The sequence below is a fragment of the Xenopus tropicalis genome, chromosome 5 (genome assembly GCF_000004195.4).
Source record: "Xenopus tropicalis strain Nigerian chromosome 5, UCB_Xtro_10.0, whole genome shotgun sequence".
Taxonomy (NCBI): domain Eukaryota; kingdom Metazoa; phylum Chordata; class Amphibia; order Anura; family Pipidae; genus Xenopus; species Xenopus tropicalis.
In genome coordinates this window covers 58,660,904-58,672,314 of record NC_030681.2, presented here as the reverse complement: position 1 = coordinate 58,672,314, position 11,411 = coordinate 58,660,904, and the positions used below count along the sequence as shown (strand labels likewise).

At 38.4% G+C, this 11,411-nt stretch overlaps 1 protein-coding gene across 15 annotated transcripts in view; it reads right to left on the bottom strand.

Moving 5' to 3' along the window:
* The window catches only part of bclaf1 (BCL2 associated transcription factor 1), a 50,666-nt gene that overhangs the window by 3,429 nt on the left and 35,826 nt on the right, over window positions 1–11,411 (bottom strand). For 5 of the 15 annotated variants that reach the window (XR_001170733.2, XM_012962702.2, XM_012962700.2 and 2 more), the window contains 2 exon segments: window positions 10,148–10,307; window positions 4,749–4,895 (listed from right to left, as the gene is read on the bottom strand). Coding sequence is in view for 12 of the 15 variants with exons in the window: in XM_012962702.2 (XP_012818156.1) it covers window positions 4,749–4,895; window positions 10,148–10,307 (307 nt within the window). In the remaining 3 variants the exon portion in view is untranslated. 15 annotated transcript variants of the gene reach the window in all.

Below are 11,411 nucleotides of genomic sequence, written 5' to 3'. Positions count from 1 at the left end.
AAGTACCCCCTGTTGAAAAATATGATGTTATAATAAGTCACCTTGGAGTTCCATGACCTTTATAAAAGCATATGGTATATGGTCATGGAACTCCTTGGTGACATAATATGTTTATATTTTACAAAAGGGGGGTACTTTATTCACTAGAGTGGAGGATTAATTATTTGACCCCTCACTGATTTTGTAAGTTTGTCCAATGACAAAGAAATGAAAATTGTCAGAACAGTATCATTTCAATGGTAGGTTTATTTTAACAGTGGCAGATAGCACATCAAAAGGAAAATCGAAAAAATAACTTTAAATAAAAGATAGCAACTGATTTGCATTTCATTGAGTGAAATAAGTTTTTGAACCCCTACCAACCATTAAGAGTTCTGGCTCCCACAGAGTGGTTAGACACTTCTACTCAATTAGTCAACCTCATTAAGGACACCTGTCTTAACTAGTCACCTGTATAAAAGACACCTGTCCACAGAATCAATCAATCAAGCAGACTCCAAACTCTCCAACATGGGAAAGACCAAAGAGCTGTCCAAGGATGTCAGAGACAAAATTGTAGACCTGCACAAGGCTGGAATGGGCTACAAAACCATTAGCAAGAAGCTGGGAGAGAAGGTGACAACTGTTGGTGCGATTGTTCGAAAATGGAAGGAGCACAAAATGACCATCAATCGACCTCGCTCTGGGGCTCCACGCAAGATCTCACCTCGTGGGGTGTCAATGATTCTGAGAAAGGTGAAAAAGCATCCTAGACCTACACGGGAGGAGTTAGTTAATGACCTCAAATTAGCAGGGACCACAGTCACCAAGAAAACCATTGGAAACACATTACACCGCAATGGATTAAAATCCTGCAGGGCTCGCAAGGTCCCCCTGCTCAAGAAGGCACATGTGCAGGCCCGTCTGAAGTTTGCCAATGAACACCTGAATGATTCTGTGAGTGACTGGGAGAAGGTGCTGTGGTCTGATGAGACCAAAATAGAGCTCTTTGGCATTAACTCAACTTGCTGTGTTTGGAGGAAGAAAAATGCTGCCTATGACCCCCAAAACACCGTCCCCACCGTCAAGCATGGGGGTGGAAACATTTTGCTTTGGGGGTGTTTTTCTGCTAAGGGCACAGGACAACTTATTCGCATTAACGGGAAAATGGACGGAGCCATGTATCGTGAAATCCTGAACGACAACCTCCTTCCCTCTGCCAGGAAACTGAAAATGGGTCATGGATGGGTGTTCCAGCACGACAATGACCCAAAACATACAGCAAAGGCAACAAAGGAGTGGCTCAAGAAGAAGCACATTAAGGTCATGGAGTGGCCTAGTCAGTCTCCGGACCTTAATCCAATAGAAAACCTATGGAGGGAGCTCAAGCTCAGAGTTGCACAGAGACAGCCTCGAAACCTTAGGGATTTAGAGATGATCTGCAAAGAGGAGTGGACCAACATTCCTCCTAAAATGTGCGCAAACTTGGTCATCAATTAAAAGAAACGTTTGACCTCTGTGCTTGCAAACAAGGGTTTTTCCACTAAGTATTAAGTCTTTTTTTGTTAGAGGGTTCAAAAACTTATTTCACTCAATGAAATGCAAATCAGTTGCTATCTTTTATTTAAAGTTATTTTTTCGATTTTCCTTTTGATGTGCTATCTGCCACTGTTAAAATAAACCTACCATTGAAATGATACTGTTCTGACAATTTTCATTTCTTTGTCATTGGACAAACTTACAAAATCAGTGAGGGGTCAAATAATTATTTCCTCCACTGTATATTTTACCATTGCTTATCTGTTTAACATATCAAAATAAGCAACTGATGAAAATGAGCAAATGAAAACATAGCTCCACTAAGTGTCTATCACCACCTCAATGACACAAATGATTACTTGTCCACACTCTTTAGAGCAAAAATAATTAAACTAGCTTCTCAACATCAATGTCAGTAGGTAGAGGAGAAAGAACCAGGACAGCTTGTATACAATCTGCAGCAGAGATCATGCACAAGAGCAGAGAAGCCTGATATAGTACAAACCGGATTCCAAAAAAGTTGGGACACTAAACAAATTGTGAATAAAAACTGAACGCAATGATGTGGAGGTGCCAACTTCTAATATTTTATTCAGAATAGAACATAAATCACGGAACAAAAGTTTAAACTGAGAAAATGTACCATTTTAAGGGAAAAATATGTTGATTCAGAATTTCATGGTGTCAACAAATCCCAAAAAAGTTGGGACAAGTAGCAATAAGAGGCTGGAAAAAGTAAATTTGAGCATAACGAAGAGCTGGAACACCAAATAACACTAATTAGGTCAATTGGCAACATGATTGGGTATAAAAAGAGCTTCTCAGAGTGGCAGTGTCTCTCAGAAGCCAAGATGGGTAGAGGATCACCAATTCCCACTATGTTGCGCAGAAAGATAGTGGAGCAATATCAAAAAGGTGTTACCCAGCGAAAAATTGCAAAGATTTTGCATCTATCATCATCAACTGTGCATAACATCATCCGAAGATTCAGAGAATCTGGAACAATCTCTGTCCGTAAGGGCCAAGGCCGTAAATCCAAAAAATACTGGATGCCCGTGATGTCTGGGCCCTTAAACGACACTGCACCACAAACAGGAATGCTACTGTAAAGGAAATCACAGAATGGGCTCAGGAATACTTCCAGAAACCATTGTCAGTGAACACAATCCACCGTGCCATCCGCCGTTGCCAGCTGAAACTCTACAGTGCAAAGAAGAAGCCATTTCTAAGCAAGATCCACAAGCTCAGGCATTTTCACTGGGCCAGGGATCATTTAAAATGGAGTGTGGCAAAATGGAAGACTGTTCTGTGGTCAGACGAGTCACGATTCAAAGTTCTTTTTGGAAATCTGGGACGCCATGTCATCCGGACCAAAGAGGACAAGGACAACCCAAGTTGTTATCAACGCTCAGTTCAGAAGCCTGCATCTCTGATGGTATGGGGTTGCATGAGTGCGTGTGGCATGGGCAGCTTGCATGTCTGGAAAGGCAGCATCAATGCAGAAAAATATATTCAGGTTCTAGAACAACATATGCTCCCATCCAGACGTCATCTCTTTCAGGGAAGACCCTGCATTTTTCAACAAGATAATGCCAGACCACATTCTGCATCAATCACAACATCATGGCTGCGTAGGAGAAGGATCCGGGTACTGAAATGGCCAGTCTGCAGTCCAGATCTTTCACCTATAGAGAACATTTGGCGCATCATAAAGAGGAAGGTGCGACAAAGAAGGCCCAAGACGATTGAACAGTTAAAGGCCTGTATTAGACAAGAATAGGAGAGCATTCATATTCCTAAACTTGAGAAACTGGTCTCCTCGGTCCCCAGACGTCTGTTGAGTGTTGTAAGAAGAAGGGGAGATGCCACACAGTGGTGAAAATGGCCTTGTCCCAACTTTTTTGGGATTTGTTGACACCATGAAATTCTGAATCAACATATTTTTCCCTTAAAATGGTACATTTTCTCAGTTTAAACTTTTGTTCCGTGATTTATGTTCTATTCTGAATAAAATATTAGAACTTGGCACCTCCACATCATTGCGTTCAGTTTTTATTCACAATTTGTTTAGTGTCCCAACTTTTTTGGAATCCGGTTTGTACATGCTCAAAACACCATTCGTGCACTATTTAACTTCTCAAAGAAACTGGTGCACATGCATACCATTTTTTTCTTATTGTGTTGTAAATACTTAAAGTGAGCACCAGCTACCAGAAGGAGATAATGGAGTTTTGCTAGAACCACCAGTGTACCTCTGCAGTTATTTATCAATGAGTAAAGTAATAGTGGTGTGACTAGCAATTTGTGTCATTGCAGGGGTAACTGGCACTTGGTGGCGTTATATTTGTTTCTTTTGAGTTATCGCTGATATCACTGCTTGTTCCACAATAATTACGATTTGCCCATTGCTTTATCTATAGATTCACAACATTCATTATTACTATAGTGCACTTAAAAGATGAAATATATTCAACATGAGTTCAATGAATGGGGCTTGTGCCGAACATAGATTTTTTTGCAATTAAAATAAAAAATATGTCTTTTTGTTGTTTAAAGTAAACAGGGAAACACACAAATGGATTTATCTGTGTGTATGTATGGCTTTATAGCGCAGCTTTATATGCAGCACCATCCAAATTTTAGAAAAGTACACATAGGGAGGAAAAGCTTAATAATAAAGTGAATAATAAAGTGACAAGCAAAGTAATAAATACATGTAAATACCTGTATACATAGTGCCATGTGATAAAAAAAAAAAAAGAAATACAGTAGGAAGGAGTTCCCTGCCAACAGAGCTAACCAGGGGCCTTTTGGCTCCTAGCCTAAGGAATACAGTAGGAAGGAGTTTCTCAACTCGCCTCATGGCAGCAGCTCCCCTGTCAGCACAGCAGGAAATTATTTTTTTGGTATTTTTTTGGCTTCAGCTAAGCTTCCTTATATCTCCCCTATCATTTAAGCTGGGCAGACAGAGCTAACCAAGCTGCAGTACAGTACATTTATAAAAACATACTAGAAAACAGTAATTATTATCATTATCACTGCTGTGGGTCTGACGCACAAAGACTAAACTTAATACATCTTTTTGATCATTACGAAATCTACATATAAAAGTAATGCATTATTAATAAAAAATATATTTACCCCATGCTATTTTACTAGACTGAATGGGAAAATATTTTTGCTGGTGTTTTTTGTGAAACCCAGTCATTCAAAGAAACTTCAGCACCCACCAGGAAATACTTCTTGCTTTTAGGAGTATATTCTGGGTCCCACTCTTCTTCTTTAGGCCGTTTCTGGAAAGTTGTGGTTGTATTCACAGTACCAGTACATGCTCCAGCAAACACCCCTCGAGCACGGGCTCTGCCTCTAATGCGGAACTGCTAAACAATTGGTTTAGTTGGTAAAGTGATCACTTTAGACATGGCAAAAATTGCTTTCTATTTGTCTTTGCTCTTTCAGTGTGTTCTATTAGCATTAATAAGCAGCTTATACATACAGTTTGATATTTTACATTAATATTGTAAACATAAGCAAATATGCTGGCTATGTCCAACATACACTTGCCAGCAAAACAGATTCTTAAGGTTAGTTAGGACAATGTTCTTTACACAGACCCACCCTAATAGGACCCAGAATAAAACATGTCTGAAGAATGCACCAAATCCAGTAACATATGAAGTTTGGGTTCTTCTTAACCTAAACATTTGCTGCTAAAGAAGAAATATCTATGCTCATATTCTATGGGGCACATTTACTAATCCATGAACGTCCGAAAATAGTCAATGCGTTTTCCGTAAGGATCGTAATTTTGCGATTTTTTTCGTCGCCGTTACGACTTTTCCGTCGCCGTCGCGAAATAATCGTACTGTCGCGCCGAGTACGAAAGTTTCGGATTCATTCAAGCTTCAGTATCGTGACTTTCCTTGGGCCAGGTTGGAGCTGCAGAGTGCCATTGAGTCCTATGGGAGGCTTCCAAAATCATGCAAAGTCAGAAAGGTTTGCCCGCCGTTTATGAGCGCTCAATGCGAAAAAGTCGCAACAATTAGAGAAAAAGTTGTATCGGCGATAATTCGCGAAAAAGTCGCGACGACGAGAAAAATCGCAAAAAATACGAAAAAGTCGCAAAATGTTAGTTTCCAATCCGTTTTTTTCCCCATTCGGGATTCGGATTCGTGGATTAGTAAATCTGCCCCTTAGTGTATGCAATAAACATAACAGTTTGTTTTTGCCAAAACTTGCACCGTTCATACCTTGTATTGGAAGAAGCACACATCTGTACTCCGGTAAATGTCTTTAAGCCATTTATTTCAGCAGAAATGTAGCATTAACTTTTGGGGCGAACACCCCCCTTCCTTAGGTGCAATACTAAGGAATAGTGAAACACTACCATATATGACATATTATGAGTTTAAAGTTAGGTATGTAAGGTTTGAACACATTTCTGGGGTCTAGTTTTATGTTATAACAGTTTTGCTAATAAAGGTGAAATTGCCCTTTAAGAAGCAAGTCTCCGTTACCCCAAGAGACCTGTTGAGCTTATTAGTTACAATTGTATCTAAGTGCAGGTGTTGAGTATTCTGGGTTCTCTGCCAAAAACTGGAGTACAGAAGTGTGCTTCTTCCAATGCAAGGAATGACTGGATGGCACTTGCACCTTTACCCACCTTTAAGAGACAAGCTAATATAAAAAGCTAATAGCATTAGCAAATTATTTTTTAAAGGGATGGGAGGGGGATATTATACACATTTGAGTTAACTTTTAGTATGGTGTAGAGAGTCTGAGACAATCTGCGACAATCTGCAATTGGTTTCTATTTTTTTTTATTATTGGTAGTTTTTAATTATATACTTTTTGTTCTGCAGCTGTCTTGGTTATCTGGTTGCTAGGGTCCAATGTACCTTAGTAACCTGGGAGTGGTTTGAGAGAGTGATTTATATATGAATAGTAAGATAACTAATAAAAAGTAACAGTAACAATACAATTGTAACCTCAAAAAGCAAATAGTTTTTTGGCTGCTGGGGTCAGTGACCCCCACCTGAAACTGGAAAGAGGCAGAAGAAGGTCGCAAATAACTCAAAAACTATAAAAGATAAAACATGAAGACGAATTGAAAAGTTGCATAGAATTGGCCATTCTATAAGATATTAAAAATTATCTTAAAGGTGAACTACCCCTTTAAATAAAAAAAATTATCAAGAGAGTATTTGACACTATAGCAGGGGGTGTAAACTGGATAATGAGGACAGTAATTTTCAAATTTTTCTCTTTTTTTCACACAGCCAAGAAAACACTTAAAGACATCTTCCCTTTTAGATTGATTCAGTTTGCCCCCTGGGGCAGGGACTGGTATGAATATACAAATTGCAACAATTACGAAAAATCGCGACGGGATACTCTTGATTACGAATATTTTTTTTTACCTTCTCATTTGCTGGGGAGTTGCTTTGTCTATTTTGTACATTGGTTCTCGAGTGGGTCTACAGATCCAACTCATAATTTGTACATATTATTTTAGTTTAGGTTGCTGTGTGTATCATGTACAAGGTAAGCGATTAAAGTCACTTGGGGGTGCCTTACATTTTGGCACCCCCAAGTGACTTAGCCTTTCCTTGTCCTTTAAATGTTAGCCAAGGGTTCTTTGAGATCCTCTGGAGTATTATATACCTTGAACTTGATGTGATTTTTCTTGACTGATCACTCCTAGGGAGGGTAACATTAGTACTGAACTGGCACCATATATAAACAACCCGCCTGACAGGGGACAGGTGGATTTCAGACTCGCTTTAAATAGTTTTGTGACCAGCACTACCACAGTTTGAGGAACTTACTAAACTGACAGCATTTTAGATATTTAAATATACTCCCTAGTACCTAAACTGACCACTCCCCAAGCTTAATTTTGCTTCTGTACAACAAAATTTAAATTCACCTACATGATGGTTGAGAAAAGGAACCTCAACACTATGCCGACAGATGATAAATAGTACATGAAACCAGAACAATTATATGCAACCTTCCCTGACTCAGCGACCACAGTTACAGACAACTGTGCAACGGAAGGCTTTTTTTTTTTTTGAGACCCAGACCATTTACGATTCTGGGACATGATCACAGATATGCTGTCACAAATTATTGATGTACAAGTTCTACCAGACCCCAAATATCTTCTCGTAAAAGCAGGCCCCAATCAACAACCCCTAATCACAACGACTAGAAAGTACTAGCAACATACTAGCATGTACATATATTAACAGTAGTGAGAACTCTATTAGCAGCTGCTTGGAAAAGAACATTGCTTTCATCCCTACAAGATGTGGTAAAAAAAAAAATGAAATGGACCAAAGCCATACAGAGTATAAGATTCAATTTGCATCCTAATTCTCTCAAACATGAGGAACAATGACTCCTTTTGGGTCTTTATGTACAACACAAAGACAATATAGGGTTGAAACAAATAAACTTTATTGTTTTCTGAAAAATTTATGCCAATTCTGAATTTGATGTCAGCAACATGTGTCAAAAATATTGGGACAAGTGCAACAAAACACTGGAAAATTGTGTGATGCTAAAAAGAACAATCCAGGGACGCTTGGGTCCGCAGAAGTAATGTTGGGGTGGGGTGCCTAACTCTGTGAAACACTGCACGGGAAAATATTGCAATAATTTATCAATTCTGTTTCTCAATGTAAAATTGCAAACCTTTTTAGCAAAAAAAAAAAAAAAAAGTAGGGATTTCACAATCTAGATTACATAATACAGATATGGGATCAGTTATCCGGAAACCGATTATCCAGAAAGTTCAGAATTACGGGAAGGCCATCTCCCATAGACTCCATTATAAGCAAATAATTCTAATATTTGAAAATGATTTCCCTTTTCTCTGTAATTATGAAAATAATAACTTCTACTTGATCCCAACTAAGATATAATCCATCCTTATTGGAGGCAAAACAATCACATTGGGTTTATTCAATATTAAATGATTTTTTAGCAGACTTCAGATATGGAGATCCAAATTATGAAAAGATCCCTTATCCGGAAAACACCAGGTCCCAAGCATTCTGTATAATAGGTCCTGTCCCTGTATTATAAAATGATCGAGAGAAATCTATGTATGCAAGGGACAAAGTCTAAAGCCAATATCTGGATGGCCGTGATCTTTGGGCCTTCAGGCAGCACTGCAACAGACATGATTCTGTAAAAAATAAAAAATGTCTCTGCCACTACATCTATAAATGCAAGTTAAAACATTACCAGTATAAAAAAATATATCTAGTAACACCACCACCTTCTCTGGGCAAAAGCTCATTTAAGATGGACTGAGGCAAAGTGGGAAAATGTCCGTTGTCTGACAAATCAAAATTTTAAATTATTTTTTTGAAAATATGGATGCTGCATCCTCTGGGCTAAAAAGGGGAAGGACTGTCTTGTTTGTTATCCGCTCACATTTTAAAAGCCAGCATACATGATGGTATAGGGGTGCATAAGTGCACATGGAATGGGTAGCTTGCACATCTGGAAAGGCACCAAAAATGTTAAATGATATATAAAGGTTTTAAGCAACATATGGGGCCACCCAGGTGACGCTTTTCAGGGAAGGCCTTGCTTTATCCAGGGCCGGATTTAACTTGTCGGCGCTCCGAGGCCGCCCCTGCCCCCCCCACGAGTGTGCATGTGCAATTGCGCGGCGCCCTCTCCCCCCAGTGCGCATGCGCGATCAATGCGCATGCGCAAACGTACATTTAAACTCCCATACGGAGCAGTGGGGAGAGGTCCCGACTGCTCCGTATGGGAGCCAAATTTAAAAAAACTGTTGCGGCGGGGCGGCATGCCGCCCCTAAACTTGTGCCGCCCTAGGCCCGGGCCTTTGTGGCCTTTCCACAAATCCGGGCCTGGCTTTATCGGAGAGCTAAACTGGCCTGTTTCACTTTCCACACAACAGCAAATGGTCTCCGCAGTTCCCAAAAGGTTGCAAAGTGACAAAAACACATTTATAGTAAAAGAAAATCCTACGCAACTTTCCAATATAAATTACAAATTGTCTCTGGCTTCAGTTATGGCTTTTAGATCTAAGCTCTGTTGGGCTGGGCCCTCTTTAACTCTTGTATCAGCTACTAGTTTTTTTTTTTAAATGTAAATCTGTATGTTCAATGTATGCACCAATTTATCATACAGCACTGGGGAATATGTTGGCACTTTATAAATGCTTGATATGTAAATGTACCTGTTAAAATTCTTTGAACTCCTGGGTCTGACTTCTAAAGACAATGTTGCCAGCTGATAAATAGACCTGGAGGAGACATGACTACTATTACATTGTTCAGTCCTATAGAACAGAATGCTGCTTTCAATTGCAATTATAGTTGCAATTTACTTTAAAACTATTGAGATTTTTAAATGAATGTATATTGTGAAGTTGCATAGAACAACATTTTCTTTTATTATGGAAAAAAAATATAATTAATTATAACTTAAATATTACATAATACTTCATTTCTTGATGGGCGGCTCAATATGAATTTGTCTGATGATTAAACATAAGAATTCACTCTTTTATGTGCTCTATTTCTGTGAAATGTCAACCTTTTTTAACTGAATCATTTTACATTTACATATTTTATTTACTTACCAATGTCCCTCTAGTCCTGCCAATTCCTGCAAATCCAGAATATTCTTTGGCCTCTGGAGGGTCTTTAAACATTTCCTCACTCTCTTTCTTTAAATATTTTTCTTCGTGAGAACTACCAGATGAAGGAGAATGTGGTGGTCCCAAATCCTTTTTACGTTTACTGCAATATACAAATGGCACAAAAACAAATAAATTGTTATATATATATTTATCTATATTCTTATAAATAGTCAACAGGGTAAAGAAACAATATACAGTAGTAATGAGAACAAGGATAATTTGAGTATCATACCGATAAAAACATTAGGTTTATGAAATTAAGTTATTAGAAATCCGCTGGTTATCTTTTGCAAATACTAAAAGGAGGAAGAAACACCTGAGCCTACTAAGTCACAAATGGTATTTTCAGAACATGGGAGAGCTGTGTTTAAGGGAAACTTTATTATCCATCTAGCTTTAACTCCTGGACAGTCAGAATTGCCAGTGTGAGCATTGCTTTAAAAGGAAGCAATATAGTTATATGAGATTTAAAAAAAAAAGACATGCTTATTATCAAGCTCAAACTTTTCTCTAGATCAAACAGAGGAAACAGACACAAATAAAATTCTATTTGATTTTGATTAAATGTTGACAAAGCAATATTAATAACAAAGTGGCATTCCAGCACAAAATTTACTTTTGTAAAACTTACATTTTCTCCTTTCCTTAACATTACATACTGCTTTCAGGTATAAATACCAAAAACGCATTGAATATGGTGCAGAATGCAGGTTCAATAAAGGCTGCCCAACAAACTGAAAATCAAACAATGCTGAATTGTAATAAAATCTACCTGATCTGTGTCCAGGTATGACAGTACTATATGGTGGTGCAGGCATTAAAAAAAAAAAAATCAGACACTGTTGAGGGGAAAAGGCAGCATATTATATAAAGCCTGTGATAAAGGAGTTGTTCGCCTTCCAAACACTTTTTTTCACAGTACAGCATAAAGATTTTTTTCAATTGTTTTATATTTTCTCTTGAATATTCTCCCAATACTAAAGTTTACATTTTCACCTGCTCATGACTCCCTGAAGCAGCTCAGGGAAGGTCAGACTGGTTAACTGCTCATATTTGATACATTTCTAAAATTTGGCCTGCTGAGCACAATCCCAAAACCAGCTGTAAAAAATGTTTAAATAGTTGGTAAGAAATGTATCAAGTATTGTAGCAGTATATTGTCTGCACTGAGCTGTGAGGCTCAACTGATCACTGTTTGATAAAC